Raw genomic sequence first — 26395 nt, 5'->3', positions numbered from 1 at the left:
CCCGTGGCTCTGTATGTTTTGGTTTCTTTTTCCACCAAGGTAATAAAGGGGGAGGCACCACATGGTTTGGAGCACGTCTTCCTGAACCGGAAGATGCAATCGGTGTACAAAAGTCACTTGAGATGCTTCGAAGCGGAGACAACTTAGCAGCACCCAGTTGCCACTGTCCCAAGAAGGCACGGCTCAGGGAGAGCAGTGTGTGGGCACACTCACACGCCACAGCCCAGTGGAGGAGAGGGGCAGCAACGCTGCCACAGACTCTCCTCCTTTCCGCCTGACCTGGGAGCGGATCTATAGCTCAGGCTTCCTCAAACTCTGCCCTCCAGATGTTTTGAGACTACAATTCCCATCATCCTTGACTACTGGTCCTACTAGCTAGGGATCATGGGAGTTGTAGGCAAAAAACATCTGGAGGGCCGAGTTTGAGGAAGCCTGCTTTAGCTGCATGCTGGAGCCAGGCTCCAATGAGGGAGCCTGTTATGGGGACGGCTGGTCACACTCATTCCCAAAAAATGCTCCCATCCCTGCTATGCCACTGCTTCCCAGTGCCATTGCAGCTTTTTCCACGCGCCCCGTCTGCTGGCAGGGAGCACCAGGACATTCCATAATCAAGTCAGAAGGAATTCCAGGACCATCCCAGCAAAATCGGGGCATTGGAGGGTATGAAATATTGAAATTGGGATTGCGTGTAACTGCCCTGCAAGCATCCTGAGCACAAACAATCACGAATGAGCATTAAGAAAGGTTGCAGCTGAGGTGCGGCTTGGCTGGAGAGGTTGGTTTCTGTTCTATGCAGGTTCCCCGGCCTCATCAGAAATAAGGTTAGTTTAACTGCTAACTCAGCTTGCAGTGAGTTTCTGTGAGCAGCTGAAGACAACTACCCCCCCCTCCTGCCACTTCGTGTCTTCTCGCCATCCTTGAGAATTTGCCTTGCAGCCTTTTCTCTCTCTTCCTCTTCCAGCCACCTTGGCCCAAGCTGCACCTTAAAGCCACCCACACACATTTTCCCACTTCGAGTGAGCACGCAACCACCGAAAAGGTGAGAAGTTAAGACCTATGGGTATCGTCTAACATTCTTTAAAGAGGTTTTCACAGCCCTTAGAAGACACTTTCCTGTATGTTTGCAAGGTGAGGGAGGAGGGAGGATTCTGGCAGACACACCATTCTGTGTTTTCCAAAGGCTGCAGTTTTCTTCTTTGGTAGACACAATGACATCAATTATTTTAATCCTAGAGTCCTTAGGCTGGAGACAGGCAAGCATTGAAGGAAGTTATGGGTGGAATGTCAAAAATATTACTGGAAGGCTCATAATTTAGCGGGTTAGAGAGCAAATGTTTCTCAAGCAGAAGGCCTCAGAGCCTCCATCTTGAAAGGATTTGGGGGAGAACGGCCACTTACTGCCTCACCAAAAGAGGGCCTGGATATTGCATGGCATTTGCATCTGCCAAGTTATATAGGTGCAAATTTAGAAATATTTTAATATACTTAACTACAAGTTGAATAGGAATATGGTGCATGTCACCACAGTGGGGAAGACTCTGGCCAGCAGGCCCATGGGTCTGCAGTCTTATCTGTTGATAGGCAGTCCCTGGTCTCCCTTCACTGGGTTAGCATTTTTTAAAATTGGACTTGCCCTTCAAAGAGAGAACTGTCCTCTGCCATGTAGGACACACGGCCACCCTGCTTGGGTAGGTTGGCGTCCTGGGGAAATTTGCTTAAGTTGACTTAGGGGAAATAATGCCAGACAGTGTATAGATCAGTTTCCCCTTCCTTAATCGGGGGGTGGTCCACGGCTTTTGCCTGAGCACCTGGACACTTGAAGTGCAGACGGAAGGAATGGCAAACATGTCTGTAAAGGGTAAAGGGGACCCCTGACCATTAGGTCCAGTCGTGACCAACTCTGGGGTTGTGGCGCTCATCTCGCTTTATTGGCCGAAGGAGCTGGCGTACAGCTTCCGGGTCATGTGGCCAGTATGACTAAGCCGCTTCTGGTGAACCAGAACAGTGCACAGAAATGCCGTTTACCTTCCCGCTGGAGCGGTACCTGTTTATCTACTTGCACTTTGACGTTCTTTTGAACTGCTAGGTTGGCAGGAGCAGGGACCGAACAATGGGAGCTCACCCCATCGCAGGGATTCGAACCGCCGACTTTCTGATTGGCAAGTCCTAGGCTCTGTGGTTTAACCCACAGCGCCACTCTGTACTCTTGCTCTAATGGCACCCCTTGTCCTCCACAACCTGGTGCCCTCCATAAGTTGCTGGAGTCCAATTCCCATCAGCTCCAACAGTGGGATGATGCTCCCAAAGGATGATGGGAGTTGTAATGCAGCAGCATGTGGAGGGCACCATTTCTGTGAGTTTCCTGGAACTGTGCACTATTGCATTTCCATCCTGCCCCTCCTCCCTGCCCCTTATCCACAGAGTGAAGGAGCCTTTTTCATTTCTTCTTCACAAATTATGACGGGCGCTTGCTTTGCAGTTGACTACCTCTTCCTCCTCCTCCTTCTCTCCTCCTCCTCCTCCACCGCAGTAACAGGAAGAACACCTGCCGGATCCACACTTCAGAAGTGTTCCCATCAAAGACCCAAAAAGGTGCAGCCAGCCCTGACTCTGTGGTTTCTGAGAATTTGAATAAAACTTTCCTCTCTTCAGAAATGTAGGGAGTGCAGGAGGAGGCAAGCAATCTGAAAAGAGCGCCCAGGGACAGAGGCAAGAGGAGTGAGGAGGAACAACCTTGCTTTGGTTCAGCTTTGAAAAGCTCAGTAGGCTGCTAGTGCAATGCGGCTACTAAAAAAACAAACCCAAGCCCCACTGAGTTCAGTGGGATGTAAGGGTGGCTAGGATGGGAGCCCTAAGGTCACGCCTGAGTCTCCAGTTGTAATCAGTGGGTCTTAAAAATTCAGAGGAACATAGAAACCTACCATTGCACCAAGTTCTATCCAAGTCAATATGACCTGCACTGACTGGCCGCAGCACTACATAGTTTCAAACAGGAGCAATTCCAGGTTTCAGCTGGAGAAGCCGGGGATGAAACTTGCAACCTTCTGCCTGTAAAGCAGATGCTCTACCGCTGAGCTATAGCCCATGCACTAAATGTACATGCTTTTACCAAATCCTATACCCCTTTAGTTCACAGTCACACCCTCATTGTCTATGCAGGGTTGCTCTTTGGTAGGAAAGAAAATTATTTCAATCATTACCCCTGTGTGAATGACCACAATCTCCATGATGGAGAACTGGATATGGTGTAACCCAGACATCCCCAAACTTGGTCCTCCATATGTTTTGGGACTACAGTTCCCATCATCCCTGGCTACTGGTCCTGTTAGCTAGGGATGATGGGAGCTGTAGTCCCAAAACATCTGGCGGGCCAAGTTTCGGGGTGCCTGGTGTAACCTCAGCACCCAAGCATCAGTAGATAAACCCTCACGTTTGGACAGCGTGGCTCAGATGACAGGGTGTGTCGCATGGCCTCTTTCTCTGATCTCATGCACGCCAAATTTCAGTGCTGCACAGGACACTGCTGAAATTGGAGAGCCCAAAGTCCTTCACTGGGTGAAGGAAGAACCTAGCTGTCATGGTGAGTAGCCAGCAGAAGCCTTATTCTCCACGATTCTCTCTTAAATCCACCCAAGATGGCTGGCATCACCCACACTTTGTGAGCACTCATCCCTACATGCAGGGAAGCTCTGCTGGATGACCCACAGCAACCCTGCTCGCTGCCACCCAAACACTGCAGAGCCGTTTTGCCTTGCAAGGTCACAGCCTGGATGCTGTGAGAGAGCAGAGCAAGCTGTTGCATCACAGAGTTTCCCCGCAAGCCCTGAGAGAGATGGGTTCGCTGCCTCCTCCTCCTCCTCCTCCTCCCTGACCACAACAGAGAGTGGGGTGAGGCTGTGGCGTGAGCCTGGCTATGTGCTCAGGTGGCGCCGCTCCCTCTTCTCTCTCACTTCCTCACAAACGCCTACGGGGCATCCAGGGCCAGGGGCAATGGCCTCCAGCTGCTTGTCATCCTCTGTGTGCGTCTCCCTTGCTCTCCTGCAGCTACAGGATCCATGCTGCGACCATTTTCCATGGCAGGAGGCTCACCCCAGGGCCAGCAGCAACTAGGAGGATGCTATAGGATGTGGGCTTGTTAAACTGCTTCCTCCAGGCTCCGGTACCCCTGCAAAGCTCCATGGTGTGCAACATGCAAAAGTGTTGGAGGAAGGGCTGTAGATAGGGGCAGGGTTGCATCAGCCTTGCATGCACAAGGTTGCGGGTTCAATCCCCGACATCTCCAGATAGAGCTGGGAGGGAGCCCTGTCTGAAACCCAGGAGAACTGCTGCCAGCTCCAGCTCATCCATAGCTCCTCTGGTTCCATGTCTAGAAAGGATGTCGTACTGCTTTCCCCCCCGGAAAACTCCCTCTTTACCGCTGAATCAGAGCAAATGTCAATCTGCAGGAAGAGCGGTAGTCTCGTAATCTGGGGAACCGGGTTCGCGTCTCCGCTCCTCCACCTGCAGCTGCTGGGTGACCTTGGGCCAGTCACACTTCTCTGAAGTCTCTCAGCCTCACTCACCTCACAGAGTGTTTGTTGTGGGGGAGGAAGGGAAAGGAGATTGTTAGCCGCTTTGAGACTCCTGAAGGGGAGTGAAAGGCGGGATATCAAATCCAAACTCTTCTTCTTCTTCTTCCTATTCAACAGTAAAGAACGGGATTTCCTGAGGGAACATGACAGGGCAAAGGGGAAAAGTGGACAAGCCCTCAGAGTATACAATGCAGCCTATGATTTCTAGTGTGGGTTTGACCCCTTAGTTTGATCTAGGGACCCCACTATAGGGACGGAGGAATCTATCACAGTTTTATTTTCTCTCCGTTTCTCATTTTTCAGATCTGAGGTTCCGTTCTCCACATCAGCTTGCTTAAGAAAAGAAGAAAGGTCCTCAATAACATTCTGTTGTTCATTTCTCCTAATATACGCCATTTCGTATATTGTTTTGCCTGACGGGAAAACGCTTCGTCATTTGTGTGCGCTATTTCCACTAATATATGCATTTATATGTGCCCTCCACTCAACACATGCCTTTCTGTACGCATTACTTGGCTGGAGAACGGCACTGCGTGAAGTTGGTTGCGTTTCAGTTTGCATCTCGCTCTGGAAAGTATGAATTAGGTAGGTTCACCTTTAAATGTCTCTCAGCCCGTCCCTATACCACCATTTGTGCAATGTGAGCTGTTTTACTTAGGGCTCAACCAGGTGTCTGTGACTCAGTGCTGAGGCCGGGGGGGGGGGAGTCAAATAAACATAAGCAAGAGAGTTGTGCTGGATCAGGCCCCGGGCCAATCTGGTTCATCAGTCTGTTCTCGCAGCAGCCCACAACGCTCCATGAGGTGATTAAGTGCTGTCTGCGGCTGTGCCTCACTGCGGAGGCCGCTCTGTGGGATTTGCAACAGTTGAATGGGGATGTGTTCGCCCTCCACCCCCCACCCCAATGAGGTGTGAACTCCCATCTCCTGTCTCCCAATCAGTGCCGGATTTACGTATAAGCTAAGCAAGCTAGGGGAAAAACCTGGATGTACATTTCTACAATATAAGATAAAAAAACCAATAAAATGGCTTTAGAAACCTATTAGGTCCATAAATTACCATATAGCATATATTCAAAACAAAAGTGACAATTTGTTGTTGACAAAGGACTGCTGGACATATAAAGGGCCCCATGACCTTCAGTAGCTTAGGGCCTCATCAAACCTAAATTTGGCCCTGCTCCCAATCCCATGTCCTGTTTAATGAGGCTGCTGTCGCCGTCTATCTGTGGCTTCCCTTGGCTTAATGGTGAAAAGGTCTTTGCCTCCTTGGGTAGGTCTTCAGTCTTTGTCCCAGGAAAACATTGTGCGCTTTGCTCAGTCCTCCTGCTCAGGAAGTTATGTGGGTCCTGTGTTAGATGGAGAGTCTACAGCCTCCTGAGGAAGACCGTTCCACTGTCGTACAGCTCTCACGGTCAAAAAGGTTTCCCTGGTGTTTGGTTGGAATCGCCTTTCTTGGAACTCGAAGCCATTGCTTCCAGTTCTACCCTCCAGAGCAGGAGAAAACAAGCTTGCTCCCTTTCCCATGCAACGCCCCATCAGGTATTTGAAAATGGCTACCCGATTTCCTCTGTCACCTCTTTTCCAGGCTAAGCAGATCCTTCAACTATTCCTCATGAGGCCTGGTTTCCAGACCCTTGATCATCTTGACAACCATATGTCAGGAGTGCTCTGATGGTGTTTCCTGCTTGGCAGGGGGTTGGACTCAATGGCCCTTGTGGTCTCTTCCAACTCTATGATTCTATGATTCTATGATTCTATGATCTTGGTTGCCCTCCTCTCCACACGCTCCAGCTTGTCAATATCCCACTTAAATAGTGGTACCCAGAATTGGAGGCAGTATTCCAGGTGTGGTCTGACTAAGGCAGAATAGAGTGGTACTATTACTTTGCTCTCCTTCCTTCCTTTTTGTGTTGGGCTCCAAAACACTGCCACTACTACTACTACCATCAGCATCCTCATTGTTATTATTTCTTCCGAGTAGCTCAAAGTGGCATAAAGCCTTCTCCCTCTTCCTTTTTTATCCTCAAAACAACCCACCCTGTGAGGTAGACTTAGGCTAAGAGATGGTGTCTGACCCAAGGTCACCCATTGAGCTTCATTGCCAAGTGAGGTCCAAGCCCCAGTACCTTAAGCACTACACCCCACTGGTTTCTGAGGAACATGACTGGGGTTTGTGTGGTCGCTGAATCCCTGCCTGTATGGACACCAGGGGTCTCGTCGTAGCAGGGGTTGCTGCTGCCCGTGCTGCTTGGCCTGGTAGACAGGGGGCGCTGTGGCACCATGGTGTGTGTGCTGTGATGTCATAACATTATACACTCATTGGCTCCCCCTGTGTAGAGGCAGCATGTGGGTGTCTTTGCTAGTACAGCCCAAGACTGGTCGTATTTTTACACCAGTTTTGTCTGTGTGTGTCCCCCAGGCTGAGAATGTGTAGCAAGGGTGGCCAACGTGGTGCCCTTCAGATTGGAAGGGACTTCCTGCCATCCTGATATTTGGCCATGCTGTTTGGAGCTCATGGGAAGTTGACATGCCACAGCATAGCTCAAGTCCCAGCCTAAGGGAAATCTAGGATTGCTCTGCCCATTTTCATAATCCTATAAATAGTTGTGATTTGTCAGAGGAAAAACAAGGCTGACTGTGGTTCATACAGATGAACTCCTCAGTCAGCAGAGCACGAAACTCTTAATATCAGGGTTGTGGGTTCGAGCCCCATGTTGGGCCGAAGTTTCCTGTGTTTCAGAGGGTGGGAGTCGTGGTCCCTTCCAATTCTATGATTCTATGATTTATGTAAAACAAGCCTGGTTCTGGGAAACGGCTACCTTTTCCTAAAAACACCGTTTCAAAGAAATCGGCCCCTCCATTATCACCACCAATTATCTCCTTGAAATACTCACCTGTATTTATTTAGACTGAAGGTTCCCTTCGCCTTACAAGCCACAACCTTTGCTCCCTCCCTCTGTGTTGTATCTGCTTTTTCAGTCCACGCAGTCATCAGAATTAGGTGCTGTTCAGTCATTTCTTTACAGTTTAAACCCCAAGTGGCTAAAAATACCGCGTCAGGGTCTAATAAGCACAGCTCGCTGGAGATATTTCTGTCTGGGACTGGGAACTGAAACCCCTAAGGCTGGTCATGGGCTGTCTACCTCAGGATCATGTGACTCAACCAACACGATGAGAGCACATGGCCACCCCCAATGTCACCCCCTTCTGCCTATGGGACCCAGGGCACAGATGAGTAAAGGGGAGCTTCCAGGTATTCAGTTTACAAGTAGAAGTCCAAAGGATGTGGAGCAAAAACAAAACAAAAATCTTCTGAATTCTTCTTCCTCCTTCTCCTCCCTTCCCACCCCCCTATGTGCTCTGCAAGACTTCTATGTCAAATGATCGAATCATCATAATCAAATCCGCTGTTATCATTTTGCAGAACAGGTCTCTTGGCAAAAAGTCAAGAAGTGAAATACTTGCATGGGCCGCTGGGTGTCATCTCTCTCACACACAGAGACATTATAATCAGCAAACAGGGCAGCTGATAATCTAGAAGCAAAGGTTCTCAGGTTTGAGTTTCCAGGAGAATTGATTTATCTTGCAGAAGTCTAGTCCTCCTGTACCCAATGACCCACCACTGGGGTTTCCTTCTACTTCCAGGGTTCTTGTTACCACTAAACTATTACAGCTGCTCTGTGTGCATTGTGTATGGAAATTCACTCAGACTGCTGCATACCAACTGGAGAAGCACTTGTTTGTTCCTGAATAATAATAATAATTTTATTTGTACCTTGCCCATCTGACTGCCCCCCCAATAAATATAAATACATAATTAAATGTCAAACATAAAAAAATCCCATATACAGGGCTGCCTTCAGATGTTTTCTAAAAGTTGTATAGTTCTTTATTTCCTTGACATCTGATGGGCGGGTGCCACCACCGAGAAGGCCCTCTGCTTGGTTCCCTGTAACTTTACTTCTTACAATTAAGAAACTGCCAGAAGGCCCTCGGAGCTGGACCTCAGTGTTCATGCTGAACAATGGGGGTGGAGACGCTCCTTCAGGTATACTGGGCCAAGGCTGTTTAGGGCTTTTTTATATATATATAGAATTTTTTATTGGTTTTTCACAGTTTTTATAAACACAAACAATACACAACACAAACAGACAAGCATACAAACAAACATGTATAGCTTCATATCCTTTTTTCTTAAACCTTACTTCACCGACTTCCCCATACCTCCCCCTTCTACATCCCAATTTCCAAATTTGTTTCAGCAAATCCTAACCCTTTGTTTTATCAAATTTTCACCTTATTCTATTCTTTTACTTAATCTTTTACAGCTGTAATCCCCCTTTCCCCCCTAAAACCTCAACATTTTAGCATTCATTAATTTTACAATATTTCTTAAGATAAATTTTAAATTTCTTCCCATCTTCCTCCGCCATCTCTTTCCCCTGGTCGCGGATTCTGCCGGTCATTTCAGCCAGTCCCATATAGTCTATCACCTTCATCTGCCATTCTTCCAGAGTGGGAAGGCTGTTTAGGGCTTTAAAGGTCAGCACCAACACTTTGAATTGTGCTTGGAAACATACTGGTAAGTTTACATTGTTCCTTTTTATTATTTCCAGAAAGGAATCTTTATTCAACTTCTGCTATTACATATTTTGAGGGCTGTTTGAGGGTGATTAGGGAAAGAGGGCAAGGAGAGAGATTGAGGAGAAAGGGGCAGCACACAAGGGCAGCCTTGCCATGGTTTTGCATTGTGTTTGTGTGAGATTTAAAAACTGTTAGGAGCAACAACAACCAGAAAACAACCAAAAAGTAAACCTTGATTCAGAACTCTCAAATGCTAAAGGATAAAGAATGGGTGGTACCATGAGGTAAGACTTTGGGGCAGAAGGCCAGTGCCCCACTCAGCAGAATGACAGGAGGATGACAGTTGGCTTGCTACATTTTGAAGAAGGCAGTGACGACTGGTGCCCATTGCAATTGGCAGGTAGGAAGGCAGAGAGGCCAACGGAAGGTGGGTCTAGAACAGGTGACAGGAAGAGCCAATCCCTGACTGGGTGAAAGTAAGAAGGCAGGCGGGGGGGAGGGAGGGCTAGCCGGCTGGCTGAGGATGGGCTTGAGGTTGGTGGGGCAGGCTCCCATTCGCCCTAATGGCCCAGTGTGTGTTGGAAGTCATATGGCCATTTAAAGAGCCCTCCCATCAGACCTTGAAGACCAGAGCCAGTGTGGTGCAATGGTTAAGAGTGGTAGACTCGTAATCTGGTGAAAGGGGTTCGCTTCCCCGCTCCTCCACATGCAGCTGCTGGGTGACCTTGGGCCAGTCACACTTCTCTGAAGTCTCTCAGCCCCACTCACCTCACAGAGTGTTTGTTGTGGGGGAGGAAGGGAAAAGGAGATTGTTAACTGCTTTGAGGCTCCTTCGGGTAGTGATAAAGCAGGATATCAAATCCAAACTCTTCTTCTTCTTCAGAGACTGAAGTTACCCACTGTGGTACCATTGAAAAAAACAGAGTGTTTCCAAAGTGTACTGTGGATAGGGACACACGAATCTGTCACTTTTGGTTTCAGTTCCCTATAAATCATAAACTGATGAGGAAAAAGGAGAGAACTGAACCTTAGAGTGGAAAACATGAGAATCTGAAATTAGCAAAATTTACCCATCCCTGCTCTCCACAGGATTCACAAACGGACTTTTCCTTGGGCTGGTTTCTTCCCAACTGCCAAGGTGTGTGCCAAGCGCCTCTGTGAGCTCAAAAAGGGATGGATCTGGGTGGGTACACACATACACACAGGGATCCCCTGCCTCAACACCACAGCGGATCCTAGCCAGAGCATTTGGGGTAGTGATGGGAGAGACAGCCCCGAAACGCGGGCGCACACAGATAGTCAGTGGCCATTTGTGCCACAGGTGCATCTTCTGTTTGCAGCGGCAAAAACTTGTAAAGGTTGAGGTGGAGAGGGAAGGAGCTCCTTCCGATTGTGTTATTGCTGCTTCTGGATGGTAGAGTCAATCACTTGGGGCTTCACTCTTTTGCAGACCCTCCAAGTGCCCCTATTTTCCAGGGACGTCCCTGATTTAGAGAAGCCATCCTGGTTTCTGATTTGATCCCAGAATGTCCCGCTTTTCCTTAGGATGTCCCTATTTTCATTGGAGAAATGTTGGAGGGTATGGAATTATCTGACCCCTGAGCCATCTGAAGGCAATCCTGTAATAGGGAAGGTGTTTTTTTTAATGTTTACTGTTTTATTATGTTTTTATATACAGTGGTACCTCGGGTCACATATGCTTCAGGTTACATACGCTTCAGGTTACAGACTCCGCTAACCCAGAAATAGTACCTCGGGTTAAGAACTTTGCCTCAGGATGAGAACAGAAATTGTGCTCCTGCGGCACGGCAGCAGCAGGAGCTAAAGTGGTGCTTCAGGTTAAGAACAGTTTCAGGTTAAGAAAGGACCTCCAGAACGAATTAAGTACTTAACCCGAGGTACCACTGTATGTTGGAAGCTGCCCAGAGTGGCTGGGGCAACCCAGTAAGATGTGTGGGGTATAAATAGTAAAATTATCCCATTTTGGAATGGGAGGCCCCTATTTTCATGTTGGAGGGCATGTCTTTCAGAGATGTAATAAATTGGTTTTTCCCTGCAGCACCTCCGTGGTCCCTTCCTTCTCTCCCCAACCACCTTTCTGTTCCTCCCAAGCATGAGTGGTTGTGGAAGGTCAAATGCAGGCCTCCAGACCCCTGCACCTGACCCTCAGTGTTCTCCCCAGGCCACGCCCCTTCCCTAGGCCACACCCCCTCACCAGCCCTGCTTCTTTGTGCCATCCTCGAGTGTTTTTGCCTGGCTGAAATGTGTCATTGAACTCTCTTGCTTCCCAGCAAGGAAGGTAAGAGAGGGATGCCCGAGCGCATGTAGAAACTAGCCTCCTCTATAAAGGTAAAATTCACATCTGTGGGAGGTGTGTGAATTATGCTTTTCCAGTCCACACAGGGTAGGCTATTTCTTTTCTTCTTTTTACTGCTATCACATATACCACAAACAAACAAAAAGAGCAGCAAGGAAACCTCTTTTTTCGTTGCTATTGCTAATTGTAGCAAGGAGGGGGCGGGGAGAGAGGATTTTTGTCAGAATCACACCAGGGGAGGGGAGGGTTAAACCTCGAATCTGGATGGCAATCCCCCCCCCCCCCACTTGCCTGGGATTAATTTCTCTAATCCCCCCATGTGGCTGCAAGCCACTTGTGTTTAACATATTGCACAGTTCAGCCTTTATTTGTTTTGGGGTTTTTTTTGCACTGCTGCTCTTTGTCCTAAAAGGTGAGACCAGTTCACAGATTTCCAAGTGGTTTGCTATCCTGGGACTGCTCAGGGCCATGCCTTCCTGGCTGCTGCTCCTCCTCCTACTCAGCTTCTAAATGAACAGGGGCCTCTCAACCTCATCTATGGGGCAATTCAAAGGGAGAACAGGGGTTAAAGCATGCAAATAGACACAAAGCAGGGCTCCAGGGTGTGAATTACAAAAAACAAAAAGCCTAGTCAGAAGTAGTGAGAATTGAGAGTTTTAAAGTGTTTCAAATGTGCGAACAGAAAGTTTGGTAAAAAGAGAAGTGAATCTGTTTTGGGATCTTCCGTTCCCCAGTCTCTCTCTCTCTCCAGCCTCTGAAGGGCCTCCTCATCTGAAGCCCAACAGCCTGGCTCCTTGCCTCATTTTCTGGGCTTGCCAGCGGATCAGCCGAATGGCCTTCAGGCTGACGTGCAAGAGGGTATCGTATTTGAAGACCATCTTGTAGAACGAGTCGGTCATCAAGGCCCCGGTGGGGTCGGCGTGCTTGAGAGCCGTCATGGGCGTGTAGATGGCGTTGGTCTGGTGGCGGAAGGGCGGCTTGGCCGTGGTGATGACCTTCAGGGTGTGCTGTGGAGGGAAACACAGGACACCCACCTAAATAAATGCCAGAGGACATCCACACAAAGGCAGAGCTGGGAAACCTGTGGCTCTGCAGATGTGGCTGCACTCCAAAGCCCATCCTCCCTCACAGTGGTAACCCAACCCCCCAGCCTCACAAGGATTTATTTTGCTCTTCTGATGCCTATTTATTGAGAGATCGCTGAAATCTGAGGTGCCAGAAAAGGAGGCCTCTAATTTTAGATGTGTGTGGCTGCTGGTTGTGGCTACTCACTCGGTTAAAGGAATCATAGGGCGGATCTACACTCATTGTTTATAACGTTAAGGAATGATTTTCATAATGCTTGTAATGTTAATACCTGACGGAGCGTCTCCACCTCCATTGTTTAGCCCAGACACTGAGGTCCAGCTCCGAGGGCCTTCTGGCGGTTCCCTCCCTGTGAGAAGTGAGGTTACAGGGAACCAGGCAGAGGGCCTTCTCGGTAGTGGTGCCTGCCCTGTGGAATGCCCTCCCATCAGATGTCAAGGAAATAAACAACTATCTAACTTTTAGAAGATATTTGAAGGCAGCCCTGTTTAGGGAAGCTTTTCATGTCTGATGTTTTATCACATTATTATTATTATTATTATTATTATTATTATTATTATTATTATCATCAACATCATCATCAATTCTGTTGGGAGCTGCCCAGAGTGGCTGGAGAAATCCAGCCAGATGGGTGGGGAATGAAATTATTATTATTATTATTATTATTATTATTATTATTATTATTATTATTATTATTATTGTTGTTATTATTATTATTATTATTATTATTTGACACCAGCACCAGAGAGAGCTGCTGAGCAACCAGGAACATGCAATAGAGAAACTCTGTTGTTACAGGGAAAAACAAGGTAAGGAGCATTTTTTATTTGCCAGTATGCCCTGTGACGTTTTAGAACTATATATCTAATATCGTTCTAATAACATTAAAAAGGTCAGTGTAGATCCAGTCTTAGTTGATTAATCAATGGAACCTACTAAAACTCTTACGATTAATCAGTTGACCACATCCGCTATATATTTTGGAAAGTTGTTTGTCTGTTCTGTATGTGTTCGGATACCTTAACCAAATTTTGCAAGATTGCTCCTGTGATCAAGGAGCAGGTTTCCACCCGTGTTTGGATACAACTTGAATCAAGATGGCAGACTGTTGCATTCAATACTGCATTGTTGCTGTTTTGTTTCTTTGAATTCTTGAGCAACATTAGATTTGCATCTAACCAGTTGGATGGGAGGCTGCCTGCTTTCAATGGGGTTACATTCCTTCTGAAGGAGCGCGTATGCAGTTTGGGGGTAATTTTGGATGCACTGCTGCTGCTTGAGGCTCGGGTGGCCTCAGTGGCACCCCTACCTGGACAGGGATAGCCTAACAACTACAACTCCCATCATCCCTAGCTAGCAGGACCAGTGGTCAGGAGCTATGGGAGTTGTAGTCTAACAATGTCGGGGGGGGGCCCAAGCTTCAGAATGATTGCTTTAGACATGGGCTTAAAGCTTTTATATTCTCACAGACTTTGCCTGTGGTGTGAACCAGGCAGGTTGTCCATTCTACTGAAGATGCTGTGCTGTTTCCCCCCTATGCTTGGTCCTACAAGTGCTTTCCAATCCTATAATGTGCGGTGATCTGGAATTTTGTGTGTTGAGCAGCATAGAAATTCCTGCAAATGATAATAATAATAATAATAATAATAATAATAATAATAATGGCAGCCCTTGTCACACATAAAGAAGACATTAGTTTTCCCCCCCCCACCTCAGCTACATCTTCAGGGGTCTGGCCCAAACTGGAGAAGATGGCCTTGGAATTTTTCAGGTAGACATTGGTGAATATTTCTGCCGTCTCGGTATCCGTCTGGGAGTAGTCAGCTTTTTCTGCGTCTTCATAGACCTTCATCTCAAACTCGGTCACGACTGGGCCAGGCTCTATCAAACTGACACTACAAGCCAAGCACACAATATGTAAGGTTCATCATTAAGCCAGGCATTCTTTTCTGGTGCTTGTGGGGTCCTCCCTTCATTTCGGCTGTGAGGAAGGGAGTCACCACGTTCCAGAGGCACAGAAGAGGCCAAGTCGGGTTATGAGCAATTGTTGGAGGGAGTGGAAGTGGCAGTGAGAAACGGCTGAGCTCGATCCAACTAAGTCATACGCAGAGTAAGCCCATTCAGATCAATACAGATGACTAACCTCAGTCACCCTGTCTATTCTGGGTATGACTGTAGCGAACCATGACTGAAAAAGCGGCTAATTTGGAAGCTATATTGGGGGGGGGGGGAGAATGCCAACCCTAAATATACACTGTTCAAAATCCTTTATTTATGTAGCCCCCCCCCCTCCACATGCCTTAGTTCCCATTTGTGATTCTTAAAAAAGCTGGCTGGATTCAACATGGCCTGCTAGCAAAAGGGAAGGGAAGGGAAGGGAAGGGAAGGGAAGGGAAGGGAAGGGAAGAGAGTCCAAAGGGAACCCCCACAGAATTAATAGAATTACAGTTTCATGAGGGAAATAGGGATCTCCCAACAATTCTCAGCGCACTTAATAAACTACAGTTCCCAGAATTCTTTGGGGGTGGGAAGCCATGAATGCTTAAAGTGGTATAGTACTGCTTTAAATGTGTGGTGAGGTTGTCACCCTTTGAGACAAATGAGCACTAAATCAACTTGAATTCTCCCTGTTTCCCCACTTACACCTCCTGAAGAGCTAAACTACCCAAAGGGAGATGCTAACTCTGATCTGATCAGAGTAAATTTCGTCTGACCACCAGCTGTTTTATCCTGTGAACTATTCCCCATTATTTAAAGTGACCACTTTTCCCCCCTGCCAGAAATTCATGGAGTGAAGCTCTTCCGTTCACTAGACTCTTTCAACCAGAAAAAGCTACCCCTGTTGAACTCCTTCCGCTTTTGCAGCTGTCGAAACCAAAGGAGACTTGCCAGAAATGCAAAAGAAGGCAACCCTAACTGTATAGTCATGGCAGGGGAGGAGAAGGGGTCTAAAAGCATCACTTGCTGATTAGCCACTCACAAGATATTGAACTTGAGCGCCTGGATGATAAGGCTTTCGCAGAAGCCCTCAATGGCAAATTTGGAAGCTGTGTAGATGTCATTGAACACGATGCCTGAAAAAGAAGAGATTAGTAAGAGGCTGGACATGGACAAATCCTGCAGGTAGACCATTCTGATGGCCAAGTGAAACAAAATTAATTATGTCCTCGTTTATTCAGGCATCAGATTTATTGTATGAGCCGCTGGCTTTGACAACTTTCAGGCAACATTTCAATATAAAATGACAGTTACACAAGTTACAATGGAGGGGTGTGTGTGTGTGTGTGTGTGTGTGTGTGTGTGTGTGTGTACACACAGAGAGAGGGGGCATGCGTACTATACAGAGTACAGTGGTACCTCTGGTTACAGACACTTCAGGTTACAGAATCTGCTAACCCAGAAATAGTACCTCAGGTTAAGAACTTTACCTCAGGATGAGAACAGAAATCGCGCGCTGGTGGCACAGCGGCAGCGGGAGGCCCCATTAGCACAAGTGGTACCTCAGGTTAAGAACAGTTTCAGGTTAAGAACGGACCTCCAGAACGAATTAAGTTCTTAACCCAAGGTAACACTGTACTATAAAATCTTAACTTAAACAAGAAAAAAAAAGACCTGTTATCTGCTTAAAAGTCCCCTACACCAGCCACCCTGATCCTTTTTTGCTACTTTCACATGGAGTTTATGTGCAGCTAAAGTGTTTGGCACTCCAGACAGCAAGTGAATAAGCCACATTTTGAAGGTTTCTCTCTCTCTGACACTCCTCCCTGCAAGTGAAAACTGGCATGGCAAAATGGGCTGGAATAAAAATTCCCCATATGTGCTAGCTATTTACTTGCAGGGGGGTTTTGCTTTTGTTTCTGGTTTTTATTTTAGATGAGAAAATATTCGAAATTTGAGTCTGTCCTTCTGCCCCCTTGGGATTTACCCACCTCATTCTGCTGCACATGTGCAAACAAAGCCTTAGCTTGCTAAGAAAAAGATCTAGATTAGGCTTCCTCAAACTCAGCCCTCCAGATGTTTTTGGCCTACAACTCCCATGATCCCTAGCTAGCAGAACCAGTGGTTAGGGATGATAGCAATTGTAGTCTCAAAACATCTGGACGGCTGAGGTTGAGGAAGCCGGATCTAGATGATTTATTAAGAGGCTAGGTCTGTCAGTGGCTATTGATCCTAATCTAAAGGGAGCCTCTGTTCAGAGAACATCACAAGAGTCCACTGCCTCCGAGGAAAGACCCACCCAGCTACCCTCTCCTCACCAGTGATTCTCAGTCTCTGGCATTCAGAGATATATTGCCTCCGACCGTGGAAGCAGAACAGAGCCTTATCCTTCATGAAAATGTCTCTGGAGGTGGCCTCCCTCAAAACATCAGATACTGGTGACAAACAACCATGGCCATCATGTTTTGCTGTTTGTGTGTTTCCCAAGAGATGGGAAAGTGCCTATATGTACCCTTTGGCTGATTTAGCTTAGTAGGCAATGTTCTTATGAATGCAGTAGCCAGCCATTGTAATAGTTATCCTGTATTGCGTCTTCTTTTAAATATATTAATGGTATTTAATTGAGAGGGCAGCGTATAAAGAGCTTACTTACAAATAAGTAAGGAAGGCATAGAGGTTGAGTCACAGGAAGCAGGTGACATGGAAGACTTAGAGGAAGATGCACCAGTCAGAAATTTGGCAAAAAAATACCTTATTGTCTTTCTTCATAGGAAGAAAACAGACACAGGGAACTCCTGACTTCACCCAGATGCAAATCAGCTCAGTGCCACCTGGTGGGCTAAGCTGCATAATGCACTATCCACACAGAAAGGAAATTGCTTCTTAAAATCTGGGCTTGCGAACAAGGCTGAAAAAAGCTTGTGTGAATGAAGACCTAGCCAAGAAAACAACAACCTTACCTTGCAAACCCATGACACTGCTGATGACCACAATGTGGCCACTCCGCCTTTTCTTCATGTCAGGGAGGACCTCCTTAATCATCCTCACCACGCCAAAGAAGTTGGTCTCCATGATGGCCTTCATCTCTTCAATGGTCTGGCACTCGATGGGACCAATAAGACCTATGCCAGCGTTGTTGACTGCAACAGGCAGACAAAAGATCTTATTGTGAGCCCCACCCTTGGTGTTCAGTGAGAGGAAGGGAACATTGGAAACAAACTGGGGCTGAGGGAGTTGGAGTCCAGCAACATTTGAAGGGCTGCCGTTTCCCCATTCCCACTCTAGCCCAATGGTAGAGCCAATGTTACCCCATTCCAGCCCCTTCCCATGTTCTCAGACTCTTGGGGAAACTGAGAACTGCTTCACACTGACGACTTGATGATTGCCACATTAAACTACAAGTGTGTAACTGTGGAGATACAGACAGGTAATCCAGTTGGCATTTCACAAGATATTAGAAGAGAAGAAGAAGAGTTTGGATTTGATATCCCGCTTTATCACTACCCTAAGGAGTCTCAAAGCGGCTAACAATCTCCTTTCCCTTCCTCACCCACAACAAACACTGTGAAGTGAGTGAGGCTGAGAGACTTCAGAGGAGTGTGACTGGCCCAAGGTCACCCAGCAGCTGCATGTGGAGGAGCGGGGAAGCGAACCTCGTTCACCAGATTCTGAATCTACTGCTCTTAACCACTACACCACACTGGCTCACATTAGGCCAGAGCTGTGTGTTTGTTGTCAGCCGCATGTCTGGGAATGGCCACTCAAGACATTTTGTTGCCTGAGGCAATCAGAAAGTGGTGCTGCTCCCCTCCGCCTCCCCAAGTCACTGTGCAGAATACCTAAAACTGCTCAAGTTATTTTTGGACAGCTGAGGTGGAAAATCCCATCAGGGCCATGCAAGTAACTTACCATGCTAATAAAAATGTAACAGCTAACCATTTACTGGCCTTTTATGATACCTAAATTCAGTTACCTCTCTCTACCTAAGGGTGCGGGCACACTTTTCTGGGAAATTTGGCTGCTTTTCCACCAAAGAAACGTGAGGGGGAGCAGGGTAGCTTCAGGGGGGCAGGGGAATGGTTAACCCTTTCTTCACCCACACTCTATTTTTTTTAAATAAAAATTTTATTGGTTTTTCACAGTTTTTATTAACACAAACAATACACAGTACAAACAGACAAGCACACAAACAAACATGTATAATTTCATATCCCTTTTTCTTAAACCTTACTTCGCCGACTTCCCCATACCTCCCCTTTCTACATCCCATTTTCCAAAATTATTTCAGCAAATCCTAACACTTGGTTTTATCAAATTTTGTCATTCTTTTCTTTTACTTAATATTTTACAGCTGTAATCCACTTTTTCCCTTAAAACCTCGACATTTTAGCATTCATTAATTTTACAATATTTCTTAAGATAAATTTTAAATTTCTTCCAATCTTCATCCGCCGCCTCTTTCCCCTGGTCACGGATTCTGCCGGTCATTTCAGCCAGTCCCATATAGTCTATCACCTTCATCTGCCTCTTCACCCACACTCTATCCCACCAGACAAGATTCCAGAATTGCCTTTCCATTTCTGGAATGCCGAGGTTTTATTTGGGGTGAGGTGGGGAACAGCAGTAGCAAAGATGACATTGCATCTGGTAAAATGAGCATTCTGCTGGGGGTTGTTTGACCTGTCCAGTCACGAGAATCACTCCTTGATTCTTCAGTCTCAAGTGATAACTGCACATGCACACCACCTTACTGCAAATTTTTAAGCAGCTACTGTGTGGTTTCTGAATGTCTGTTTCTACCCACAGAGAGTGAGCATTATTACCCTGCACAACTGTGATCTTTTGCCAAGGACCTAAGCAACCCTTGGCTTGAGTGTTGTTCTAGTAAATTCCTAATCCAATCCGGAAGGCTTTAGATTGGCACAGCACGATATGGGACTAAGGAGTGTAGGCAAAATGGTCACATTGGACCCCATTGTTCCATAATTTTTCAGAGGACAATCTCCTCTACACTACTCTATTTATCCCTACTGCCACCCATCTCTGGTTAACATTCTTGACCTACACAGATCACAATAATCTGACATGCAATGTCTTCTTCTTTTTCTTTAATCACAGTCCCAGACTTGCGAGAGGCTCTACTAGGAACCAATCTGGAATCTTGTGGATCTCTCAGGGCCCCCAGAAATGACTTGAGTCCCCAAGTCCCAAATTAGTAGACCCAAACTGAGTCACCCAATTTGAGTCTCACAAAAATTGACTAATGTTTTGCCGTATGTATTTCAACAATCTCAAAGTTTGAGAGTCAGTAACACAAATGATGTCAATGCGGAGTGTTGCGGTAAGTTGGCTGTTCTGCTGTGGCTAATGTATTCTCCACCACCACTTTTTAAAAAGTGGTCAAAATCCTAGAGGAACAAAAATGAGTTCATAAGCGGATACCAAAAACGCAAACTCATGGAGAATTCGTGGTGATGTGTCGCGGAACAAACCCTTTGAAGAAGATAACATAACAGTGGTTACCCAGACTTCGTTGCTGGTTGTGAAGGGGCCCCATAACCGTTCAAGCTTTGGGGCCCCAAAAATGTAGGCCCACCACTGGGTGTGGGTAGGAATTAGCATACACGTGCACAGTGTAAACATCTAGGGAAGTCCCAAGCAAGTCCTTCCATCCCCATCATCTTACTGCCATTGCTGTTACCTCACCCCAAGTATTCCTTCTGGGTTAAAAAGAAAGGAAAAAGAGAGAGCCCACGCTTATTTTTGGTGGGGCAGGGGTTCTGATTCACTGCGCACCTCCTTCTAACACAATCCTTACTCCGGGTGACAGATAATGCAGCAAACCTTTTGGATACTCACTGAGGATGTCAATATGCCGTTGGGGGATGCTGTTGACGCAGCTGCGGATGGATTTCTCGTCGCAGACGTCCAGCTGTTTGATCTCTAGCGTCTTGTTGAGAGCAGCCCCTGCAGCGGTTTCCAGCTTCTCCTTCTTGGCCACATTCCTCATTGTGGCAATCACTGGAACACAGGAGCTTTCGTCACTCAGTCCCAAACCATCCTCAGTTCCACTCCGACTTTGAGACCAAAGCTTTTACATTCCACCTTGCCCAAATTGTCAAACCCTCATAGCTGGGGCTATAAAGGAATTTTTTTTAATTTCCAAAGTACCCAACCTAAGTTGCCAACTTTTAAACTGTCTGCAGGAGCTGTGCTCCAGTTATCTCCCACTTGGACTACTGCAATGTGCTCTACATGGGGCTACCTTTGAAGGTGACCCGAAAACTGCAATTAATCCAGAATGCGGCAGCTGGACTGGTGACTGGGAGCGGCCGCCGAGACCACATAACACCGGTCCTGAAAGACCTACATTGGTTCCCAATATGTTTCTGAGCACAATTCAGAGTGTTGGTGCTGACCTTTAAAGCCCTAAATGGCCTCAGTCCTGTATACCTGAAGGAGAGTCTCCACCCCCATCGTTCAGCCCAGACACTGAGGTCCAGCGTCAAGGGCCTTCTGGCGGTTCCCTCATTGCGAAGTTACAGGGAACCAGACAGAGGGCCTTCTTGGTAGTGGCGTCCGCCCTTTGGAACATCCTCCCACCAGATGTCAAGGAAATAAGCAGCTATCTTAGCTTTAAAAGACATCTGAAGGCAGCCCTGTTTAGGGAAGTTTTTAATATTTAATGCTGTATTGTTTTTAACACTTGATTGGGAGCCACCCAGAGTGGCTGGGAAAACTCCGCCAGATGGGCGGGGTATAAATAAATTATTATTATTATTATTATTATTATTATTATTATTATTATTATTATTAGCAGCAGCAGCAGCAGCAGCAGCAACAGTGTGGCCTAAAGCCTTCAACTGATGGATAATGTTTATTTCTATGTTATGATATAGTTCACCTGCTAATTTCAGTGTATCGTGCTGCTCTTAAGGGCACAATGGCAGGCTTGTCCCCATCCCCCCCTTTTCCTGGTGTTCAAGTTGGCAACCCTAAACCACAGTTCCAAATTTCAATCCTGGAAGTGCAGGTTTTCAAAATGGCTGAACAGGAAAACACCAGAGGTTCGGTGTGTGTGTTTTTTAGATGTAGTTTAAGTCTGAGTTTCCAATTAAAACTGGAGCTAGAGAATAGAAGGCAGTAGACAAAATCGACAGATTTCAATTCTTTAGCAGCTGTAAGGTGATGCATCACCAGAATCAAATTTAAAAGCTACTACAATACAATCAGAAGCTAATTTAAAAGCTCGCAGCCAGACTACTAATGATCCCTGCATTTGTTTGATAACACACTCATTCTAGGAAACACTCAAAACCAGAGTTGGAAGCTCAGCACTGTGCAGTCATAATAATAATAATAATAATAATAATAATAATAATAATAATAATATATTATTTATATCCCACCCATTTGGCTGAGTTTCCCCAGCCACTCTGGGCAGCTCCCAACAGAATATTAAAAACACGATAAAACACCAAACATTAAAAACTTCCCTAAACAGGATGTTAAGAGATGGTCCTGCCTCAGGGGTACAGGGCATGTTACTAACTTCAGGTAACTATTTCTTATATCCATGGCAAGTTCATTGGATCAACATGCTGGAAACTATGGGTATAAATAATTAAACAGAATTATGCATTTAATTTCGAATTTACCTTTTCGCTCTATTTTAAATTGTCGTTTTGGTGTTGCATTAAGTATTTGCTTTCAAATTGCGTAATTGTTCTGTTCTTACCCACCCTGGGACGTCATGGTGAAGGGAGGGTAAGAAGTTGAAGATAAGATAGGTGCCCTGAATACCCTCATCCAGGCTAGCAAAGGGCTCTCTACACCACCACCATCCATGCTAAATGCTGGAAACTTAGAAGCGAATCCAACAGGAAAGAAATTGGAAGGGCAAACAACCTGATCATGTCATTTTGTGTAGCTGCATCAGATTAAAAGGAAACTATGCAGAGAGAAAAAAATCAATTATATTGTACACATTTTTTTAAAAAATGTTGTTTCACAAAACACTGTTTAAAGAAGCTCACCTTTGAACCTCCTCTGCTTGTCCTGTGCTAGTTTCACAGCCAATGCCAGCCCAATCCCGGATGAGCATCCCGTTATCAATACAACTTTGGGAGCCATGGTGGCTTGTGCTGAGGAGACAGACGTAGCCTCCAGAGACCAGGCAGTGGCTTCTCTGACTCCTATAGAGAAGGCTGTGGGCTTCTGGTAGCTCTGCGATTTGCCCTCACATCTTCCCCAGTGGGTCCCTCTTCAAGGATCTTAAAAAAGGACAGCTAATTGGCCAACTCCCAAGGCCTTAATCTCCTGGCCATTGCTAAATCCCAAATGGATTTGCATGGCAAATCCTGCCTAATCACTTCCAGGCCCGACCACTCGTGATGCACAAACAAAACCACGAGACTTGGCACACGGTATGCGAACAGGGAAATGACATTGCCCAGAGTGCCTTGCGAGAAGCATCACCCAGCATGCTTTGCTTTTAGTATCCCCATATCGAAATTTCAAGTGTAACCAATGCCATGGTGCTGGGCTGGAGGAAATCAACAGTGACACTCCTTTCTGACGCAGTCTCTCTCTTTTTTTTATGTGATGGTATCTGGGTGATTCAGTATCTAGAGAGGCCCAAAGAGTAGCACCGAGAGGCGAAACTGATATATCAGTAACAAAAACGGAGGAAGCCCGGCGTTGGCTTCACGCTCATTCCTGCCTCAAGGGCTGTTAAGGATAGGGAAACAAGAGGTTATCAAACATAAACTTTTATTTATGAGTAAGAAGTTTTGTGTGTCTTAGATAAATAAAGAGATAAAATAATCTGTTGATTCTTTACAGGGTGATCTCTGCTATTCATTTAATTGGCTGTTCTTAGCTTGTTCTTTTCTCACAACTGATCTTGTGTACAAAATCAAAGCAAATGTATGAAAAAAAATACAATTTATTATCATCACTTATATATATATACACAACTCATCACAGTAGATACTGGCCTTATAGATTTGCACGACATTAGTGGCAGAGCCTTCCTGCTTCTCCTCCTCCCCATCCCAGGGTGTTTTTAAAAAACCCTTTCATGTAAGGTGAGAAAACCAATTATTCCTACCTCGATTCCTTGCCTGTGATGCTTAGATGCAATAGCACAAGCCAACTCACGACAAAACCCAGCAGCTTGAGAGGATGAGAGCCGGGGATTATAGCACAGTGCTATTGGCCATATTGCACCAAATATCCAATAAGAATGCTGGCGGGGTGTGTGTGTGTGTGGCGAGATCTTTGGGTTTAAATGTATTCAGAATTGGGTGTCCGGAGAGAGTGCTGAAAGGAATATCCCTGTGTGTTCGAGTGGGGGGAGCAGCTAGGACTAGAACCAAGCAACTTCAAATCTGTGTTCCTCTGCTTTTCTGTGTGGAAAAACACTTGGGACTGCAGACTGAAGAGATCCCTGGGAAAGGATAGCCTCCAGGGCAATGCCAATAACCCACCCACCCATCCTCTGTGCCTCTTCTAATCTGGTAGAGCTATAAAAAGTTCCAGTGCAGGCTTGGTTTTGCCTGGACAACAGCTGGAGGGGGGGGGAACAGCTCAGTTGGTAGCACATAAAACTCTAATCTCAGGGTCTTTTTCCTTTTCATCTTCAGCTACTGTCGCCGGATTCCCTCCTGACTCTCCACCAGCCTTCTGCCCATGGGCCCCGCATCCCAAGAGGAGACTGCCGCTTTAAATAAACTGTGATGCCAAGCACCAGAGAAAAAGAAGAGAAAATTTTCCTAACAAAGGTGTGGGAGCTCCCAGAAAATCTAGTGCTGGAGGCAGGCAAACCTCTGTCGCTGTTGTTAAAAGAGAGCTGGAAGTTAGCGTGCAAGAGGCATCGCTTTTCCCGTGGCGTGTGCATCCAATATTTCTTTTGTCCCCTGCTGTTGCCTCCGGTCAAACAGGTTTTCGAAGCGATGCAAAACCCACAACAAGCCTGAAAGGCAACTCCCAGAAAAGGAGAACACATTAGGAGGCAGGAGGACTGAAGTAGCAGCAAAATCTCTTGCGTGCGGTACCAAAACAAGCCCTGGATCAGAGATGTACACAAAGCCCCGTAGTGGAGCGGGACACTCAGCGGTCAGGCGGACACCCGTTCCCTTTCAAGGCAGAAGCCGCCCGCTGACAGAGCCGTGTTCTCTTAAGAAGTGAAGTGCAATTGCCGTGACCTCGAATCCATCCTTGAGTCTGCTCAAAATCCGGAGGCTTTCGATGACGGTGTGGTGGTGGAATGGGAAGGTTCGAATCGGGTCGCTTGCAGCAGCTGAAGTTTATTAAGGAGCAATTCAAAGTTCGGAGTCGATCCCGGTGTACAGAGTTCAAAAAAAGACCTGCTCCCCAGACTCCCTCTCCCTGTCACCGGCTGTGGCCAATCTGTGGGGCACAGGGAAAGGCCGCTTGGGAAGACAGCCTATCATAAGGCGACGCTTGTGCAGTAGTGCTTAAGCTTGCAAGGCAAGATGCCGCGGTTGATCTGGTGGAATTCCACCAGCTGGATCAAGTCAGCAAAGCGAGTCTGGCCGTCGTCCATGGTGTAGTAGAGGTGTCCGTCTTCCTCGCTCTGAAACCCATAAAAGACAGTGAGCCGCCGGCAAGAGGGGAAGGCGCAGAAGAAAATAAAGCAGGGTTTGTCAACCTGGTCCCTACCGCCCAGTAGTGGGCTTTTCAGGATTCTAGGTGGGCGGTAGGGGGTTCTATGGAACAAGCTGAATCCTCCTTCCACTGAGCACTGGTGGGCAGTAAGGAAATTTTACCATCAAGAAAGATGCATTAATGAGCGGTAGGTATAAAAAGGTTGACTACCCCTGGAGTAAAGCAAGCCTGCAGTGGAGTCCAGGCTCAGTTTTCGGAAGCACACAAAGTAGTAGTAACTGTGCTGCAAGCCAGGGCCATGTTCCACCCCCCACCCACCCCCGCTCTCCACAACTAGTATTAGGGTCCAGGCTGGCTTGGAAAACAAAAGTGCTGGAAAAGGTGCAGGTCTCCAAAGGATTCCTGACTGGGTGACTGTTCACCCACTGCTGGCAGGAAGGGGTACTGCCGAGATGTCTTTCCTGCCTTATACTATGCTGAACAAAATAAAAAAAATCCTTTCAGTAGCACCTTAGAAACCAACTAAGCTTTTGTGTGCATGCAGAAGTGTTTTGTTTCGACTACGGCAGACCAACACGGCTACCTACCTGTAATTTATACCAGGCTGGTTTGCTTAATTATGTTCATTCTTTTGAAGCCTATCTGGTAACCACGTTCCCTCAAACTCAAGACATCTCTATCTCTTTCTCACTCTCTCTTGTGCACACTTAATTTCCCCCAGCTTCTAAGTCTGTTTCCCTGCTCATGCAAAGCGGACTGCCTGCAGGTGCAAGGAGCTTGTGCATATCTTAGTTTATTTCCTAAGCCAGGATTTGACTGTCCAAATGCAGCTGTTGTAAAGGCAAGCTTTGTACGTTCTTTAATGTGACCACTTACCGGAAGGATAAGATAGTGCTTCACCTTCTGCAGGTGGCAGAGGGACAAGACAAAACCTTTGGGGTTCCGCTGACTCTCCCGCAGCAGGAAGACCCTGCAATCGACAAGACAATAGGAAGGCTGTTAAAGGCACTTCGCGCCTCTTCCTCCGCCCATAAGGGGAAGCAGTGCAGTATGTGAGCCGAGGCCCAACCCCGTGGTCCTCTCGCACTATCATCTTCATGGCTCCATGCTCATGACTATCACACCACTAACACTCAGTTCTGGTCCCCACCTCCTGAAAAAAAATGATTTCAGGCTTGCATGAGTCATATGGAGCTATTGCTGTCAAGATATATCTTGCTGAGCGCATGACCTGGATTGCATGGGTTGGTTGAGGGTAGGAAGGG

The 26395-nt window shown here is 46.7% G+C and overlaps 2 protein-coding genes and 1 long non-coding RNA gene across 11 annotated transcripts in view; 1 reads left to right on the top strand and 2 right to left on the bottom strand.

The window, feature by feature from the left end:
• Positions 1-12117: 12117 nt before the first annotated feature.
• Positions 12118-23112, bottom strand: LOC309517814 (retinol dehydrogenase 8-like). Its single transcript, XM_082197384.1, has 6 exons — positions 22535-23112; positions 20358-20519; positions 17459-17638; positions 15541-15634; positions 14272-14455; positions 12118-12481 (listed from the first exon to the last, which is right to left on the bottom strand). Exons 1-6 carry the CDS (start codon positions 22629-22631, stop codon positions 12242-12244), a joined length of 957 nt encoding a protein of 318 aa, XP_082053510.1. The 5' UTR covers positions 22632-23112; the 3' UTR covers positions 12118-12241.
• On the top strand, positions 15644-23882 carry LOC309517851. The gene is made up of 2 exons (XR_014213274.1): positions 15644-15858; positions 23777-23882. It is a non-coding gene; the product is annotated as an uncharacterized lncRNA (long non-coding RNA).
• The window catches only part of GRB7 (growth factor receptor bound protein 7), a 76912-nt gene continuing 73944 nt past the window's right edge, over positions 23428-26395 (bottom strand). For all 9 annotated transcript variants that reach the window (XM_082197265.1, XM_082197264.1, XM_082197259.1 and 6 more), the window contains 2 exons: positions 26007-26100; positions 23428-25098 (listed from right to left, as the gene is read on the bottom strand). In XM_082197265.1, the coding sequence (XP_082053391.1) occupies positions 24952-25098; positions 26007-26100 (241 nt within the window). In that variant the 3' untranslated portion in view covers positions 23428-24951. The remainder of the gene's footprint in view (positions 25099-26006; positions 26101-26395) is intronic.

Source organism: Podarcis vaucheri (assembly GCF_965113315.1).
Source record: "Podarcis vaucheri genome assembly, chromosome: 13".
NCBI classification, from domain to species: Eukaryota; Metazoa; Chordata; class Lepidosauria; order Squamata; family Lacertidae; genus Podarcis; species Podarcis vaucheri.
This window is presented reverse-complemented; position numbering and strand designations above follow the sequence as displayed.